The sequence below is a fragment of the Rhipicephalus microplus genome, chromosome 4 (genome assembly GCF_043290135.1).
Source record: "Rhipicephalus microplus isolate Deutch F79 chromosome 4, USDA_Rmic, whole genome shotgun sequence".
NCBI lineage: Eukaryota > Metazoa > Arthropoda > Arachnida > Ixodida > Ixodidae > Rhipicephalus > Rhipicephalus microplus.
Window position 1 is genome coordinate 99,893,310 of NC_134703.1, and position 19,786 is coordinate 99,913,095.

General features: G+C 45.1%; 1 protein-coding gene across 1 annotated transcript; it reads left to right on the plus strand.

Moving 5' to 3' along the window:
* The first annotated feature begins 10,780 nt into the window (after positions 1-10,780).
* On the plus strand, positions 10,781-15,036 carry LOC119172800 (malate dehydrogenase, cytoplasmic). The gene is made up of 3 exons (XM_037423946.2): positions 10,781-11,380; positions 12,229-12,752; positions 14,329-15,036. The coding sequence occupies exons 1-3, from the start codon at positions 10,904-10,906 to the stop codon at positions 14,909-14,911; spliced, it is 1,584 nt and encodes a 527-aa protein (XP_037279843.2). The 5' UTR covers positions 10,781-10,903; the 3' UTR covers positions 14,912-15,036.
* Positions 15,037-19,786: the final 4,750 nt, after the last annotated feature.

The following is a 19,786-nucleotide window of genomic DNA, read 5'->3' on the forward strand; positions in this document are numbered from 1 at the left end:
TCGATATTGTGGAGGAGCAGCGCACGCGCCTTTGTGAATCTTGCGAGTTGGAAAGAGACAGACGATGACGGGAAAATGGCGTGGCATCCAACAGCGCACACGTGAATGCGAAAAGGAAGAGCTGCAGAATAAGTGGCGCACTTAGAAGGAAGTGTGAAAGCCTGGCGATATCCGATAGTCTCGATGATAAAGCGTCGGACGTTCGCTAGAAGATAAAAGCAAAAGAAAGCATCGATCTAGAACAGTATGTGCCTCAAAAAACTTTGAGAGCTTCAAACACGCCAAGTAGGTAGATCAATAGACACACAGAAAGAACGAAACAAAGGCGTTTATTCAGAAAGAAAAAAAATAGAGAACAGATAACGCCGTAATCGCGTTTTTCCAGCTTAAAGATGCCACCTATTTTAAATAAATTCATTCGCCCCGCATGGTGGTCTAGTGGCCAAAGTTACTGACCCGCAGGTTGCGGGATTGAATCTCAGCTGCAGTGGCTGCATTTCGGATGGAGGCCAAAATGCTGTAGGCCCGTGTGCTCAGATTTGGGTGCACGTTAAGGGACCCCAGGTGGTCGAAATTTTCGGAGCCCTCCACTACGGCATCTCTCATAATCATATGGTTGTTTTGGGACGTTAAACCCACATATCAATCAATGAATTATCTCACTCATTCGTGAAATTTATCAAAGTTGGGTTCTGTAGGTCCCAGCTTATTAGCTTGCTACACAGCACGCAATTTGTGAGGCGAAATCCGCAACAGCTATGCTGCCAAGATAAGCTATTTTTCATTTTATTTTAATTTTTTGCACGACGATTGCTGTCAGACAGTGTTGCAGCACTGGTTCGTACCGTACCAAGATCTTCGATATTGTTTCAAACTTTGTGGTGCAGCTGGTGCCATAGTAAAACATTCTTACGAGTGGATGTCATGCATGTGCTGGGTATCTAATATCCGGCGATACTCAGATTCTTTCAGTCGCGCACGACAGTTTCCAAGCTGTATGGTGTGCCGTTCTGCTTGTACGACACATGTTTCAATTATTGGCCAGGTAAAGAGCACGGGCAAGTTACCATAACTTGCGTTTAACAACGTGACTAGAGCATATCGACTACTCGGGATGTTTTGTCTTGAGGGCCCAAGAATCCATAAATAGTTTCAATACGCTCACTTATGAAAAAGTACTACTGAAGACGAGCGAACCATATCCTAAAACATTCCTGAACAACTTTTCATATACAGAAAGGGAAAGCGTCGTGTTCTTTTGGTGCTCCTCGCCTTTCGACGCAAATAGTGGCATCGGCAGTTTGTTTCCGTGCCGCCATCAGGAAAGCACTTCTCAATTGGTCCGTATATGTGAGGTCTATTATTTGTGAATTTTCAAACAGTCGCACGCCTGTTCTATTTCATCTTGCAAGATGCTAGTGCGCAGTGAACTGATTTTACTTCATTTTGTGAGTCTGACTTCAGAAGCGAAGCCTTTAGCCGAAAAGTGCAAGATTCTCGAAGGCTCACTGCTTGTGTTTGATGAAGAAACAAATGAAGAGGAGGAGATCATGCATGTATAGAAGTGTAGCAAAAATGTGAACTACCTCCCCTCTTCTTATGACTCGAATCAGTTTACACGACCATCTAAAAACTCCCTTCACATGTACTTTCAAGTTTTTTCTTTCTTTTTTTGCAACGATCTTTTTTTTTTTTTTTTGCAATGAGCTGCTGCAAGTCTCTATGGCTAATCTAGGAACAAGAAAAATAATTATAATACGTGATGGATTGCATGCCAAAAGTAAAATACAATTATTGGGTCAGTCACAGTGAAGGCCTCTGAAAATTTGGACTACCTGGTGTTCTTTCGCGCACACACAACGCACAGTACACTGTCCTCTGGCACTTCGCCTTCGCTGAAATGCGACGGCCGCGGCCGGGTTTTACTCAGCGTCCTGCGAGTCAACAGCCTAGCACAGCAATTATTGTGCTCAACTTTATTTATCCTAGTAACATTGCATTGTACAAGCACCACAGTGGCCTTGGATGTTGTTAGATGGTGAGACGATCGTGAATGGAAGGGCCACGTATCTGCGCTGGTGCAGAGCGTCTGCTCGAGACTACCACAACATCAGTTTAGTTCGTGACATTTGTATTCACGACCAGCTCCACATGTGGTGTTAAAACGATCAAGTCACCCGGAAATATTAATTACATTCTCCATTCTCATCAATCAGCATTGATCAGAAGGAAGCCCAGCATTCATATATGGGGTTTAACGTCCCAAAGCCACCACAAGATTATGATAGAAGCCGTAGTAGAGGGCTCCAGTAATTTCGACCACCTAGAGTTCTTTAACGTGCATCCAAATAGGAATGCACGGGCCTACAGCATTTTCGCCGACATTTAAAATGCAGCCACCACAGCCGGGTTTCTGCTAGATTCTGTCCCAGGCACACACGGGAACGTGGGGCGGAATATATAACCAATCTAGTTTTGAACATAATGAGTGTAAAACAATGAAACATTGTATTACATTGGGTTAACGTTACGTAATTATTAATGGTAACTACTATTTAACGCTCTTCGTAAATGTGGCATCACGAAACTGCTTGTGAATGACGGCCACCAGGTGGCCGTAAAAAAAATAAAGGAGCAATCGCCAGATACCTTTTCCTGAAACTCCGAGAGTGTCCAGAGCGGTTGCCAGGGTAATTGGCAACAAAATATGCTTGAAGCATTTACTAAATGTCCTGTAATTAAAATGACGCTTCCCAGGCAACCGCCTTAGAAAAAGAGGGAATCAAGAACCATGGCAACATATCCAAATGCCAGAACTCTAGAGGTAATAAACTAACTCTTGATTAATGAGTGTCGAGATTGTTTGTCCTGTAAAAAAGGTACCACTGATTACGAGAAAACTTTTTATTTATTTGAATATACATTTCATGCTTAACCGAGTAAGGAAGAGTAAGTTGTTGAAAACGCCTGTATTTGTTTAACAATGTTTGTAGTACTCTATCATAAAGGGCATAGTAAACAGGTGACAGCACTGATGATGCCAATGTTATTACGCAACATCACTACAAGTCTCCCTCGAACGTAAACTAGATGAAACAATGTAAAAAAGCAAGAAAAAGAAGTGGAATGTCCTTCCATTACCAGAAAAGTATAGAAAACAATGTTTTTAGATCTAACGTCTCAAAATCACAATAAGACCATAAGAGATGCCTAGTGGAGGGTTCCAGTACTGGCGTCCACTTCGGTATCTTTAGCTTGCACCTATAACACGGGTCTCAAGCATTTTCATCTTCATTGAAGGTGCAGCCACTGGGATGCGATCCCGGGACCTGTGGGTCAGCAATCGAGTACCATAACTACTCTACTAGTGTTCCGAATAAATTAATACAATAGTAAGGTTTTTGTTTAGAAGTGTTTTCCAAGGTCTTATAATGCTTGCAATGAAATTCGCCTACATCCCCATGCAAGTAAAGAAGTTTCTCGTAGTGGCTTTCCTGTACGATTTCAGCCCTGGTGCGAAGTGAGGACGTGTGGCGATAATCAGCAGCCTCCTTCGGTAGTGCTGAAACACGGGACGCGCAATGCCACATGCGAGATTACATCGCCTGCTCAGTCATCCCTTATGCTTCTAAACATCCAGATAACTAGACACAGCTTGCCCTCTACAAAGAAAAGTCCCTCTAGATTATGGTTCCATGTTAAGGAACATCAAGTGTAAGGATTGGATTAATAGTGACATGACTGAAGAATACATACGGCGTAATTATAGTGTTTTTATGGATATGTATTGTGCTGTGGTCCCTGCATAGTTCTATGAACACTAAAAAATACCGAGATGCAGCAGCCCCGAGATCAACAGCGCCACATCTTGGTCGCTACATTATGCCACTGGATTTCAATTCTGCAAGTAGTGCACGTTTCAGGGCTATGGCCTAGCAAGCTTTATCACACTACTTTTTTTTTCTGTCTCTCTTCTGGCCCCGTTATCCATTTCCCCAGTGAGACGTAGCGAACAGGACTTGTGTCTGGTTAAACTTCCTGCCTTTTCTTACTTCTTTCTTTCTGACCCAATGACTAACATATAACAAGAATAAGGCGAAAATTCGGCAGATCCCACGCAATTTGGGAATCAATGTTATGCGAAAGATGCGGAAGGATGGGGATTGTGTTTTATTATTTTTTATTTAGTGAGACGTTATGAAGTGGCGCTAAATATATGTACAAATCTGCGCACACACATACGTTGAACAGCTGCGTATGTTTTATATTAGCAGTTGTTTACAGTTGCATAATGATACCAACAGCAACAGGGATATTACCTACACCAGAATCGGTAAACTGATATTAAGTGCTGGTGTGCCCGCTGATGCGCGCGAGTATGGTAGCTCTCAACACTACTACACATATACACTTCATCGGATGGCGCCTAACTGCAATTTACGTTGACCCGACGTGACGGCTGTATCACAAAAGTGCATATATAATGCTTATAAAATCGGATAGCGGGGTACTGCAAAAACAATTGACTTTAAAGAAAGATTAGGGTCTAGGTCTATTTGAAAAATATATCTGAGGCCTAGCCAGGCTCTGGGGTAGCCAAGCAGAATGCTAGCGTTCGATTCCTGCTGGGACACTGATATTTATTGTTTCCATTCATCCGCCCAACGTTTCCTAAAACCGATTTTTCTTAACGTTCAAACGTTGGATTTACCAATATGCTTTCTCGCTGTTCCTGAGTAGATATAAAACGTCTATCACCTGTGGCGCATACTCGCATACAAGTGGCACTTGCTTTATTTTACGAGTACGTGCCACGGTTTTTTTTTTTAATGCGAAGCATTTCTTAACGAACTTAGGTGACTTTGAGCGTATCAATCTATCTATCTAGCCGCTTACGTGTGGGTTCTCTCGTGGTCACCTTTTTAGCTTGGCGTGAACCTAAACTAACGTGGGAGGCTAAGATGGTTTTGACGAATATGACGCGCTTGTCAAGACATAAATAATGTCACAATCTCGTCGTGTACGTCGTGAAACACTTCCCGCCAGGCAGTTGCACATACCCACGGTTGGGTATATCCCACTGGTGTGCGGGTATGTGCCACAGGTGATTGACCCTTAGTATCTACCCAGGAACGAGGAGAACACGCATGGGCAATTTCAACGCGCGAGCGATAAGAAATACCCCGCATCGGTAGCGTCGACCCGCCGAATGCCAAGAATAAATGCCAGGGTCCCAGCTGGAATCGAACCCAAGCATTTTGAGTGACAATGAAGCATTTTACCACAGAGCTAGGCCAGGTCTCGGAACTACTTTTCAAATACACGCTAATCTTCCTGAAACGTCAATGGTGGTTCCAGTGCTGCCTACCCAATTTTATAAACATTACATATTTATTTTTTGATACAGCCGTCACGTCAGGTTAACGTCAATTGTGGCTAGTTGTCATGCCCTAAAGTTGATTAATGTAGCAGTGTCCAGGGCCAGAATTCTCGCGAGCATCAGCGCTTCATATAAGCTTGTGGTGTTGGTAATACGCATGCTCCAGTTGGCATCGTTGCGCAGGTGCAAACAACTGGTTATATAAACCTCTGCAACTCTTCAACAGATGTCTGGGCGTGCAGCATTTGTACATATATTTAGCGTCATTTCATGACGTGTCCCTCAATAAAAAAACTTCAACATGGCCATCTTCCCTTCGGATGTTTCGCATAACGTCAATTTCCAGGTATGTACGTTATTTATTTGATTTTGTGGAGTTTAAAGTCCCAAAACCACTATTTGATTATGAGAGACGCTGTAGTGGAAGGCTCCGGAAATATTGACCACCTGGGGTTTTTTAACGTGCACCCGAATCTGAGTACACGGGCCTACAACATTTCCGCCTCCATCGGAAATGCAGCCGCCACAGCCGGGATTGGATCCCGCGACCTGCGGGTCAGCAGCCGAGTACCTTAGCCACTAGACCACCGTGGCGGGGCAGGTATGTACGTGGGATCTGCCGAATTTTTTTGGAAGAATTTGATGACGTACGCGACGAGATAGTGACATTCTGCATGTCATGACCAATAAGTCGTATTCGACAAACCATCTTACTCTCCCGTACTAATTTTAGTGTACTCTAAATTAAGGAGGTGATGAGAGCACTCAGATAGATGGATAGATAGATAGATAGATAGATAGATAGATAGATAGATAGATAGATAGATAGATAGATAGATAGATAGATAGATAGATAGATAGATAGATAGATAGATAGATAGATAGATAGATAGATAGATAGATAGATAGATAGATAGATAGATAGATAGATAGATAGATAGATAGATAGATAGATAGATAGATAGATAGATAGATAGATAGATAGATAGATAGATAGATAGATAGATAGATAGATAGATAGATAGATAGATAGATAGATAGATAGATAGATAGATAAAACTGCGCTCTGCACTTCTTTTATTAAGTAGCGCAAGACGCACCGTAATTGAGTAGTACGAGTTCATGCCAGTGGCCATTCTTTTGGCCGCTGGCATGAACGCCTCGTACTCGTCGTCGAAAGGAGAGCAACACGTAAAGCTTCTTCGACGAGTTCCTATTAGTGAGAAGATGCCGAAACCGTACTCGGCTATCGAATGTCCCTACGATGATGTGGCGTCAAGGGTGCAGTAACCGTCCATAGACCGAGTCCCGGTGGGGATTTATGGTCTTCACGGACGCTGTTGAAACTGCCGATCACCTCTGGCCCCGCTGGTGTATATGGACCGCCGCGGCAGGCAGCTATCCAGCACGGCTACGAGAGCAAATATTTGTTGAGCTGCGAGGATTGGCCTCGTTCTTTGCAGGCTCTTTGTCAGCATCGCGCCTGCTGTGTAAACTCTCGGGGTTCGATACAGGAGCTCTTGCGCTGCTCCTAGTATCGAGTGCTCCGGGGCCGCATTGCTTGGCTGTCTGCATTACTACTCGCTTTGTGTGCGGCTACTCTTTGGAAATACGCCGGAGACTCCGGTTACGACGTTGTTTTCATAAGGAAAACCTCAAGTAAAAACGCTTCAACGAATATATCGCTGTCTTGTGATGTGTCTCTTAGTGGCCGACAACCTAGCGAAACGCACCTGATAAAAGAAGCAGATTATGAATTCACACTGAGGCAAAAAAAGAAAAAAAGATGCAAAAGATAAAGAGTGAGAAGAGGAGCAAGAGGTGTCACCCTGGTCCCGCAGGTTCACCTGTAGAAACAAAGCTTGCGACAGCCCAGCATTTTAAATTTCAAGCAGGGAAGAAGTAAAATATACTAGGCATATCCATCAACTTGAATGTTCGAAAGTTGCGCTTTTTTTTTCAAGCGTTAAAATTGTCGCATCCGCACGTCGGGACTAAGATACCCACAGGTACGTGACAGTAGGATTGATTATTTCATCACAAATTACTTCAAGATTGACAGCTGACCCGAACGCTGTGGCACCCATTCTCTGCCACGACGGCCGCATTTTGATGATGGCTAATCGCTAAGGCCTCGGGTGCGTAGAATAGGATGCACGTTGAAAAATACGAGGTGGCCGAAATTTTCGGAACTCTCCGCAACTGTGCCTCTTATAATAGTATCCAAGCTTTGAAATCTGCTCCCCCCCCCTTTTTTTTTTATTACTTATAGTCTCTTGAAGGAGACTGGTAGCTTCACTCCGATGCTTTTCTTACCGGGTAAGGGGTGACCAGAAATATCGTTGTCAATGATATAGAAACAATGATACACCGTATATATAGAGAAAAAAAGCTGCAATATAAAAAGTTAGAGAGGCCAGCTAGACTACGTCAATTTGCTACCCTATACTATATTTTCAACAGCGGCTAGCCATGATGACGGCGTGTTTATAAGCGCGGTATCCTTGCAAATGTGAAGACCGCTTTAACAAAAATAATGACGTGTGGAATGGCGACGGATTGATGACAGTTCTTTCTCCGTAATGACAACAAAATACTCATTTTCTGGGTGTTTAATGCTACAGTGCTATACCTACATGGTCAGACTCTGGTTGATTGTTTAATTTAAGTAAAAAAGTTACTGCACTTGGTACCATCGCAAGCGAGAAAGTGGAGTGTGAACGGAAACTACCTCACAAGTGAAGATATGTAGGAGACGCTAAGGCATGTGGCACTTATTAGCTTACTGTTATCTATATATAAAAAACATTACCATGAGGTACACTTGTGCACTCGCTGTTCATAAGAAAAAACGCCAGCTGATGGTACATTTGTTACTTCACTGTTCTTGATAAAAAATACCAACATATTGTACACTTGCTCGCTCGCTACTCTTTATAAAAAATGGCTAGCGATGGTACACTGTACACTTAATACCCCACTAATCTTTACAGGAAGTGCTAAGGGAAAGTACACTTGTTAGCTTATAGTTATCTACAAAAACATCAACCGATAGCACAGTTGTTAGCTCACTGTACTTTGTAGAACATTCAGACTATTGGTAAACATTTCAATCAGTCGTTGGCCCCCACTCTTGTTCAATTTTATTTTCGCGTGTCTACTTTTCTCTTTGCTCTCCTTCTCATCTCAGTCCCCTTTTTTTACCTTCCCCCTATTGCAGGGTAGCCAACCAGATGCTACAATTCTGGATGACTTTCCAGCCTTTCTCTCCATTTAGTATGTCTCTCTCAAACCATTGGTAACTCTACGCTTGCTACTTCAGTGTTCTTTGTAGAAAATCCTAATAGGTGGTGAACTTGTTAGTTTACTGTAATATATAAACATGGTTCAAGGATACGCGAGTTGCTTCTGAAATCAAATTTAGTGGCAGACTGAAAAAGTTGGGCGGCATGTTGCAATATCGGTAACGCTTGAACATTCTGTGAGTTAAACCATGCATAGAGGACATTACACTTCATACGAATCACAGTGAGGCGCAGTGCGAAAGACGCACATTAAATTGCCTCGCAGTGGACGAAACATCCCCACGTCGGTATAAATGTAGATGTAGCTCCTTCGATCTATTGGCTGTCTCTGGAGACCCTGGCTCAGACCGTCTTTTCTCCCACACTGAAAAAATCAGGGCAACGAGAAATGGGCTTATATTGGGCCTTTGATTTTCCCCTTTAATTTGGAGCTTCAAATTCTAAACGAAGTGTCAGCAATTTTCCCACCACATATTGACAAATTAATCACTGATTCAATGTGAATTCCCACCGTCCTGAGTCTCCCTTATTATCATTATTCTTGGCACATTTCAATTTAAACGTTTTATTTGATTTTTGTCTGTTTCTATTGTAATCAAATATGTGAGAATTTTTTTGAATAGTTTGCATCAGGTTTCGCTTTATAGCGGTTACTTTCGTTCCCTTTAATTGTGTATTCACGTGAAATCTCCATTCATTGCAAAAGAGGTCGACAACATTCAGCCCGTGGGCCAACATGAGCTCCTATTCCCCCCCCCCCCCCCCCCGCACGATGTTAAAACAGCACGCCCACATTTCTTCTTCACTTCCTACTTAAGGGTCGACATGGCAGTTTACACTTGAGAGGGGTTTTTCGCTTATAACTTATGTTCTAAATTGCAACCATTTGACAATTAGCACTGGTAGTATAAACATGATTTCTAATCTAGTTTTGTACTTCGCTGCCAATACACCGAATTTTTTTTTCTGTTAAGACCCACCTTCCCACGTTCCAGATCTGTCGTCCGGCCCCCCGCCGAGCCAGCTTCATGTAATTCGGTCATCCATCTTAAAAGGCTGCCAACCACATTGCGATGCCCCCGATCCCCCTTGCAGGTATAAGCCAGTTACAGAGAGTGTGACCAGAGGCGGCCGCGAATGGGGGAAGGTGCCTAAAGGGGTTGGCCACCCTCTAATTACGTAAAAGGAGGAGGCGTAATTCTGCCTCATACGTTTACTGAGTCAGACCTTTCATTCACGATTTCAGTACGACAATAATGGCAACCAAGTATGCCTGATATTGCGTTCGAAGAAAGGTTTACCTTCGATCTTTATCTCCGGAGAAGCGCTGAGATAAATGGCAGACCACTTTGAGAAGTACGCCATCACTTTATCGTTATTTTCACTTTAACGTCCGTTGTGGAGATCGCTTTCTTTTTACTTTGCCTGGGTATTGGGGGGGGGGGGGCATTTTGCTGAAGCTTGGCCGCCCCCCTGTAATTATAAACCCTGGACATGCCTATGTCAATGAGAACAACTAGAACTAAAATAAAGCAAGAACGCAGCCTCGAGACATTTTGTTTACAGAAAAATGTTTAATGATTTAGAGTACTTGGTACTCTGCAGCTACCGCTATAAAAGACAAAGGATTCTTAATATTTCATTAGATTAGCTGGGTTTATGCTTAACTATATGTACTATGCGCACCTTCGGTGCCTTGGTTTTAGGCTTCAACCACAGGAACATTCTGATGCTTTGTGTGATTTTCTTCACGAAACAAACCAAATCGGATTTAAAATTCCTACTTCTGTGAGCATTGTTATTGTAGCAATGAATCAATAATTGGAAGTGAGGAACACTAGGTTATATTTTGAGGCCACCATTTTAATTCCCCTTTAGCTCTTCGATCTGAGTGCACACATGACAATTTATTGCGCTCTTCGCGTGGCATGTTCAATTTTCCTTTATGTTCATTCATTTGCAATACGCCACATTAACTTCCTATGAGCAATTTTTGCCTATCCCTGACGGTGGGTATGAGCCATCTGTGCAAAAATATTATCATCATCACCATTCCTTTGGAAGGTGTTCATCATCAAGATTTTCATTCTTGAAGCAAAGAAGAAACAAAAGAGCCGCAACTGAGGCTCTCCGGCTGCTTAAGGCCCCTGTGGGGCCGCCACTTTTACGTGGACCTCTTGCCTCGGAGCACCAGTGGTGGCACAGTCCAGGCTTAGCGATGTCGACGGCCGTTTCTAAGCCGAGCCGCTCTAAAGAGGCCGCCTCGCGAAAGTCATCCGAGAATGTGCGCCCCCAGTCCCCGAAGTCCTCGAAGACTCCGAAGGCCCCGAAGTCTCCAGGTAGCCATGAAGTTCTCATACCGGATGAATGGGACAAAAAGAAGGGACACAAGTTGCCGGCCGAACGCGGGCCGACGATGGAGGAACATGTGGACACTGCGCACAGCCCTGCCCACGAGGAGTCGTTGTCGGGTCCGGTGCCCGCTGAAGAGGCCAGTACTACGCACGAAGATGAAACGACGTCCGTACGCGGGCGTCGGTCGTCGTCCGTGTCGATGGAGCACCAAAGAGACTTTGAAAGACCACGACGACGAGTCGACAAAAGACCGGATGAAATGAACAGTGAGGAGGAACCCTTCGTGAAACCAGGCACGATGAGACCCAAGGCACCACCACCACAAACTGCCAAAGCAACGGTAAGCTACCAATTTAGAAGCTCTGCTATGGCAGTGCCGATAGCCACGTTAAAGTCGTAGGGAGAAAAGCAGGAGGCCTTGGTTAATACTTGTAGATGATGGCTGTGCTGGGTTACCGAACTCGGTAGAACAGTGAAGATCTTTGACAATGGTGTACGGTGTTACGGCGTGGTGTGACTACGAAACCCACTTGAAAAAGAAAAGTTCTCACTCTTGTCACATGTTTGACGTTAGCTCATTAGACGACATTTTGAGGAAGGACACTAGAGCTGATTGGACGTGAAACAGACAATCTTTTCGCACCCTGAAACTTAACGAATATGAAGCGAAGTAACATGAATATGCTTGCTTCCTACATCTACCTAGATCAATCAATAAAATGCTCCTGTTTTATTTCGAAGTGCGACAAAATAATTTTTATTCATCCGCTATACGTTATTTTAAATGGAACTAGCACAAAGTTAGGCCACACCAGAAAGCATGTATGTGGAGCCGCACTGTCGTTAACTTTTGTGCTTTTGAAATAAAAATAATTTCTCGCAAGATCTGGTATTGCGCTTATATTAGGTTTCCATTGCCATTAATTTCGAACACAAGGCATTTGTGCAATTATGTTATTGGTCTACTCGTTTGTTCAGTTGTTTCCACCGTATACATGTGCCTCACAGATGATGCCCCTTCACGGGCGCATTAATAGTCTTCTCAGCATGCAAGTGAAATTTTTTGTCTTTTTTTCCGTCGTTCATGAATGGTGACGTTTATGCTAGTACACTCTCACCAATAATTTCTCGCTTTCTTGAGTCCGACTTATCGACTACTACCTTTGTACTTATTTTCCGGTGTACAAGCGCTCCTCGGGCCTTTCGTCGCCCATGAGCAAAACGTTTCCAGCCATGAGCGAGCAAGAGTTCCTGAGCCGAGTAGGGTCTGGCGTCATGGTCAGGCAGGAGCCGGCCTTCAAAGAGCCCATCCGGGTGCTCGTGACGGCAGTGACAACCGAGCTGGCGTACCGCATGCTCATTCCGCTGGCTCGGGGAGACGTTTTCGGCGTAGACCAGCCCATAGTGCTGCACCTGTACGACGAGAGCGAGAACATATCGGACATGGAAGGCATCGCCATGGAAATGGAGGACTGCTCGTTCGAGCTCCTGAAGCAGATCGTCTTCACCGGAGAGGACGAAGTGGCCTTCCTCAACGTGGACGTGGCGTTTCTCAACGACTCGGTGCCCGTCGACGGTGACCGGGCATTGTTCGAGAAGTGCGTGCAGACGTACGCTGGTCACGGCAAGGCTCTGTCAGCGCATGCGAAGAAGACGGTCAAGGTTATCATCACTGGTCACCCCATTAACACTAATACCTACGTCTGCATCAGGTGAGGACTACATTACATAACTGAGTGCAACTGTCACGCAAACCTTTGTAATCAAGGTTACTATGCCGTGTTTCACTCACCCTGTTTGGAATGGCGCTGTCGCCTTCCCGATAGTTAGTCTGCTCTTATTACTGCCACGAAATATTCTGGTCTCACAATCAACTATGGGTTTAAAATCTTTTCACTCACCATGAAACAAGAACTACCAAAGACGCATCATTCCAACGAAGTGTCTTTTAAAAGACGCAGTGAAGTAAAATTGATGAGATTATGGAGCATCAAATATAAGAAATTTGTGATCGCTTATGTATTAAACCTAAGTATTATTTTTTGCTTGGCTACTGAAAGGAACAGACTCATAGTAAACATATGTGATGAATGGTGAGATCACTTCAATCCCAGACACTGAATTATTACAGGATGACTTAGACACAGTAACACGTTGGTGCTCCACGTGGAATATGTGCTTAAATATCTCTAAGTGCAACCACGTCCGGTTTGCAAAAAACATTTCAGAAATCCAGCACAAATACAGTATTGATAAAAAGGCAGTTAAAAAAGTACCTGAGCGTAAATATTTAAAAATTTATTAAACAGAATTATTCCATTGGAACAGACACATAGACGAAATGATCTTAAAGGCTAGTAGAATGTTGTTTTTTATTCGCGGAAACTTTCATTGTACAACAAAAAAGGTAAAGGAAACTCTCTATTTCATGCATGCGAAGTATATACTTGAATATGCTTGTGTTACCTGGAACCGGGCTCAAAAGTGTCTTGCAGAAATGGTAGCAAAAATCAAAACCAGGCAGCCCGTTTCGTCAGCAAAAAATTACGACCCATTTCAGAATACCTACTAGCACCAACATATCGTTCCACAAGATGCCAATACACATATAAAATACGAGAATACGCATTCAAAACCACAACTTTCGCCAACTCCTGTTTTTAAAAAAACAATTAGAGACCGGAATGAACTTCCTGAAGGTATCGTGAACTTGAGTGACAACAACGCCTTTTTTTTCATCGTTGTGACATTCTGACATGCCTATTCACTTTTAGTACCTGTTTGCCACGTGTCAGATCGCACTAAAATAGTTTTTGATTGCGTGCTGTAATGATTATATGCTGTTTTATTTTCTAGAATGCTTAAAGTTTCATTATCGCTGAAATGTTAGTGACCATATCGGAGTTTGTATGTATAACTTCTAGCAGTAATGTATGTATACCCCCTGCAGTAATGTATGTATACCCCCCTGCACTACGGCGTTGCAGGAACTCTGTAAATAAATAAAACATTGCTAATAGTTTCTTGCTTCTTCTACAGGATGGAGTAATTAGAAGCAATTGCTTCTTGTTGTCTGACGTTCGTATTACAGTGTACAAATAATGCGGAGATTATCTATCACCAGATATTTTTTAGAAGTGCTGCTTTCTCTGTATGTCATATTCTACACGCGCTACCACAATGACCTATATCGTTCATTATTCTATGCGCTATAGCCAACCCTCTTGCGCGGTGCTGTATTGCAACTTATGACAGCTGCGAGTCCGTACAATCTTTCCTTTATTTCAGGTACGCGAAGAGCATCCCGTACGAGAACTTCACTGGTCTGTCCAGGCTTAACCACAACCGAGCTGTCACACTCCTCTCTCAGAGACTGGGCGTCATCCCCAACAAGATTGTCAACATGATCGTCTGGGGTCATCGTGGAGACATGCTCTTGCCGGACTACAGTCGAAGCGTCGTCATCAAGAAAGCCAAGCGGTACAAGATCTCGGACCTCGTAAGCCGCGACTACCTGGACGAAGGGCTTCCCGAAGACGTGAAGATTCGCGACGACCTCGTTCAGAAACTAACCAAGCATCCTGGCATCCTGTCGCGAGCCAAGGCTGCTTGCGACCAGATGCGCGACTGGTGGATCGGCCTGCCCGCCGGTCAGTTCGTGACCATGTCCGTGCTCAGCGACGGTGTGTACGGTGTCCCGCCCGACCTCGTGTTCTCCTACCCGGTGTTCATCGACAATGCGCGGTCGTGGAAAGTGGTGCAGGGCATAACTGTCGACGAAAAGTTGCGACACTGCATCACCGAGTCGGCCAAGGACCTCGAGCGGGAGAGAGACGAGGCTATGGAAGTCTGCACCGAATTAGCGCTGTAAACAAGGGCGAGCACTGCTTTTTGCAGTGAGGCAAAAGAAAGGTGAAGCCGAGCACATGGAAAATCCAGAAGACCGAGCGCCGCTTTTAAGAAGCTTGGCCGGTTATAGGTTTTGCGCAAGGAACCACCAGTACTCGATGTGCATTATAACGAGCTCCCCCGGCCATCAACTTCGCGTAGTTTACGTGCGCAAATGAAATGCCTTCGACTTGATAATGAAGCAGTTTACATCATAAATTATACAGCATTTTGTCGAAAATACTTGCATGTTCGTATATCAACAGATAAATTGAAACGTTAGTGGTAAAGCTCTGCGTCGATAGTTTTCCGTCCGTAGAGAACCGGTACAATTTATATTGCACTCAACGCTCATTCCAGCAACTGATGTTGAATCACGTACGAAGCGAAAAGGGTTACCACCTTATCTCTTTATCAGCTCAAGTCTGGGGAGGTAATGATGCTGAGTTGTTAACGAGAGCAGTATATGGTCAACGGAAGTTTCCTCATTAGTGCACCTTTCGTCGTCTGTGCAAGTCGTATCGCTCCGCGGAACAATAAAAAAATTAAGGCAAAAGAAAGCTGTGGATCAGTGGAGACATAAAATAACCTCACCGCAATGACCCATTGTCTGCTTTGATTCAATACAAGATTTCTACTACTTCAATCTCACCAGTCATCACATTGTTCATAGGCTGACCTGATCACACGAATCGCCAAAAATATGGTCAATAAAGTTTGTTTAAGTGGTGTACTTCAAATAAACTAAACTTTCTCTAATGAAAGGCTGGGCAAAATGCACGGGTGCACCAGTTTTGGTTGGCCATTATTTCTGGCAATCTGAACGAAGTTTGCTTAAATAGCACGTCTTTCATTTGAACTACTCAGTAAATTTTGCAAGATTATAAATTACCACTTATCCGGCGGTAGGTTTAGGCTTTTTTGAATATATTGAATCACAGTAAAAGCACGTTATTGGACCGCGATTGCTTTCAAAATTGAAATATTTGGGCGTATTTTCTGGTGCCGGCATGTATATGTATTGATTATTGATGTCAAACTTTGCTCAATTCGGTCATGTTTTGCCGCATCACTGCTGATTAGGTCGATCCTTCGAGAGAGCAAGCAATGATCCCTGCAAATGTGTCATGCAAACAATGAGAACAGCGTTAGCAAACAACCGAAACGATTGCGGGCTGTCAGAAAGGCGTGTTCATCAACAATGACTGTGCATCAGTGAGCGAGGTTTAATGCAGGTGCTCAGCAGCTCCACTTAAACTTCGGGCGTAGGCCACGTGCATGCCTTAACTGCATGGACTCAATCGTACCTTTAACGAACACCGTCTCGTCCACAGTAGATGCCGCACTCAATTGTTTTGTCAGAGTTGCCAGTGCCACATATAGTAAGCTAATCGTGGTTTCATTGTTCACCGAGTCAGCTGTAGTTATTTTTTTTCAGTCGCTTGGCACTTTGATTTTTTTCAGTGCGGGGGGGGGGGTGCATTATATACACACACATATATATAGTTACTTTAGTATTTGTCACGTTCACCAATAGCGCAATTTTCGTCTGCTGATAGCACGGTCGTCGATGATTTTGGGTAGTAGAGTGCTGAAGTCACTTGCACTTAGCAGAATGGAGCCATATATTCTGGATACAATGCGAATAAGTAAATATGGATTTTCGTTCGCAGTTGCCCATATTTGCAGTGTGTGAAATTAAATATCACAAAACACAGCGGGAGCCGTCAAAGGTGAAGAGTTTCTGCTGCCGACCGCACGCTGGCATAAAGCACGTTTACCACATAGTAATGGATGAACTATGAGTAGGCGGTGTTTTTTCTGATGAAAAAAGCTGTCAAGTACTACGTACACTGGAAACCGATTGTATGCGAAGCACGAGTGAGGAAGGTTGGTATGTCATTTTAAAATCAGCACAACGTTACGAAGCACACGGATATAGTACAGAGTGAATACAAGAAGAAATGTCATGCGCACAAAGGTATCCAGAGAAGATGCAAGTATGTTGTCTATAGTTGCGTAACAACGGCACCACTAACGTTTGCGATACCAGCACCAGCAGTGGTAGGTATGTAAATTATGCCGTACATGACTTCCAGTTACGATTATCATGTTTGCGCCAAGCGTCTGTGTTCATCGTCCATTCACGTCACTTAATAGCAAATTTGATATATTCTAAGCTAGCGAACCAGCCGTGAGCACGCTATGAACGTAGCATGTGATGACATGTTTTACATGGCACGCATGTCTTGATTATTATGTTTGCACCAGTCATATACCTTCGCCATTCATTCACGTCACATAACACTAAATTTGGTATATGTGAAGCTAGCGAAATAGGGCCGTGACTACACTATGTGCGTAGCATGTAGTCATAATTTACATGACACGCATGTCATGATTATCATATTTCGACGTGTAAGTTCATTCGTCATCTGTTCGCGTCATGTAATACCGAATTTGGTGTATGTGAAGCTAGCGAAACGGCCTCGAGCGCACCATGAGCGTGGCACGTAGTCATGTTCTCACATGGCACGCATGTCATGCATATCATGTTTGCACCAGTCATATACCTTCGTCATCTATTCCAGTCACATAACTGCAAACTTGGTATATGCGAAGCTAGCGGAACGGCCGTGAGTGCTCTATGAGCGTATACATAGAGCATATAGTCATGTTTTACATGACACGCATGTCATGATTATTATGTTTGCACGTGTAGTTTACCTTTGTGGGCCGCCGTGGTGGTCTAATGGCTAAAGCACTCGCCTGCTGACTTGCAGGTTGTGGGATCGAATACCGACTCCGGCGCCTGTATTTTCGAACCTAGGCGAAAATGCTGTAGTCCCGTGTGCTCCTGAGATTTCGGAGCACGTTAATTACCCCAGGTGGTTGAAATTTGATTTGTAGCGAAGCCTCCGAACTATGAAATGGGTGGAACTCTTGCGTACCTTCTAGTGGGGCTACCCAACAAGGACGCCGCTCGCGCTGGGAGCCCGTGATTTGCTGTGACTGTCGCCATTGCATATTCTCGCTCGTTGCCGGCTAATAAACGCCTTAACAATTTGGTGGAGAGTGCTGCGATCCCTGTCTATGCCTTTGGAGCTACGATCACGTACCCTGCCATCTACTATGTACCAAGACGCTTCTCAGCAAACGCCTCCTCCAATGCCACCCCCTTGTCCCGGTGTCCCCAGAATCCGCGATCCACCCATCTTCACTGGCGCTGATGGCACTGACGTGGAGGACTGGCTCGCCATTTACGACCGCGTGAGCGTCCCCAACAAATGGGACGAGGACGGCAAGCTGACAAACTTGGTGTTTTACCTTGCCGGTGTCGCCAGTTTGTGGTACAACAACCACGCGTCCGATTTTGCCACCTGGTCCGATTTCAAGACCGCAATCGTCAACGTCTTCGGCCGCCCAGCTGTTCGCAAGCTGCAAGCCGAGCAGCGCTTGCGTGAACGTGCTCAGGAGGCTGGTGAGTCATTCACCAGCTATATTGAAGATGTCCTGGACCTATGCAACAAATCCAATCACACCATGTCCGAGTCTGACAAGATCCGAAACATCATGAAAGGCATCGACGATGATGCCTTCACGATGCTGCTCGCCAAAAACCCCGGCACGGTGGCTGAGGTCATCACACTGTGCCAGAGCTACGAGGAGCTCCGCCGGCAGCGTTCGATGACCCGACGCTCCCCACCACGAGCTGCAACGCTTGCTGGCTTGGAGGCCAGTTGTGACCAAGTGGCGTTGATGGCAGAACTGAAGTCCTTTATCCGTGAGGAAATCGCGCGTCAGTTCTCCCTCCTGCCCTTTTCCCACCAACCTGCTGTTCAACAATCGACTACTACCCTTCTCCCTCCCATCCGCCGAGCGATTGAACAGGAAATAGCGGAGGTAATGCCTGCTTACCACCCCCAACAGCCTCCGGCTCCTGCGTCCCTGAGTTACGCGCAAGTGGTCGCCAGGCCACCCCAAGTCGTTCAAGCACCCGCCCCTCTGACCTACGCTGAAGCTGCTGCACGACCTCCGTCCGTTGCAGCGGGTATGCCCGCTACGTATGTTGACGTAACCCCTCAGCCTCAGCTTCAGTCCACCATGCAGCCACCGTTCCGTCCATCAGCCCTTGCGACATGGGTGAGACCTACCCCGGTGAACAGATGGCGCACACCCGACAACCGGCCCATCTGCTTTGCCTGCGGTTACGCCGGTCACGTGGCCCGTTATTGCCATCGCGTACAGCCGGCTCCAATTTCTTCACCTGTTGCTGGCCAACTCAGCCGTCCTCATCGCGAAGAACCGCCGTCTATGCCCCCTCGATCTCGCCCAGGTCCGTCTCGAAGATCACCGTCTCCACGACGCCGTTCCCTGTCTCCCATGCGGCCAAGTGCGGCATCTCATGAGCGGGAAAACTAGTCGTCGCAGTCCCTGAGGCAAGGACTGCGACGCTATCGCAATGTGAAAGCCCTCAGAGCAGCCCCTCGAATGTCATTGACGTGCTTGTGGACGGTGTTTGTGCATCGGCTCTTATTGACACTGGAGCTGCCGTATCAGTTATGGACGAAAAACTCTGCCGCTTACTTCAAAAAGTGACGACGCCACTTTCTGGGTTATCCCTTCGTACTGCGAGTTTGCACCGGATTCATCCTACAGCAGGGTGCGCAGCTCGCGTTGTCATCCAGGACGTTCTGTATGTCGCCCAGTTCATCGTCATTCAGGCATGCTCTCATGACGTCATCCTGGGATGGGACTTTCTCTCCTGCCATGACGCCGTCATCCATTGTGCCGCTGCCGAAATTGAGCTCTCACCCTTCTCGCATTTGACGTCAGAAGACAGTCCCCCGACACTGAG

What these genes read in the sequence shown, in the direction of transcription:
- LOC119172800 (XM_037423946.2), top strand. Translation starts at nt 10,904, where the DNA reads ATGTCGACGGCCGTTTCTAAGCCGAGCCGCTCTAAAGAGGCCGCCTCG. An exon ending in CACAAACTGCCAAAGCAACG is followed by an intron (nt 11,381 to 12,228) that starts GTAAGCTACCAA and finishes CCGGTGTACAAG; the next exon opens with CGCTCCTCGGGCCTTTCGTC. An exon ending in AATACCTACGTCTGCATCAG is followed by an intron (nt 12,753 to 14,328) that starts GTGAGGACTACA and finishes CCTTTATTTCAG; the next exon opens with GTACGCGAAGAGCATCCCGT.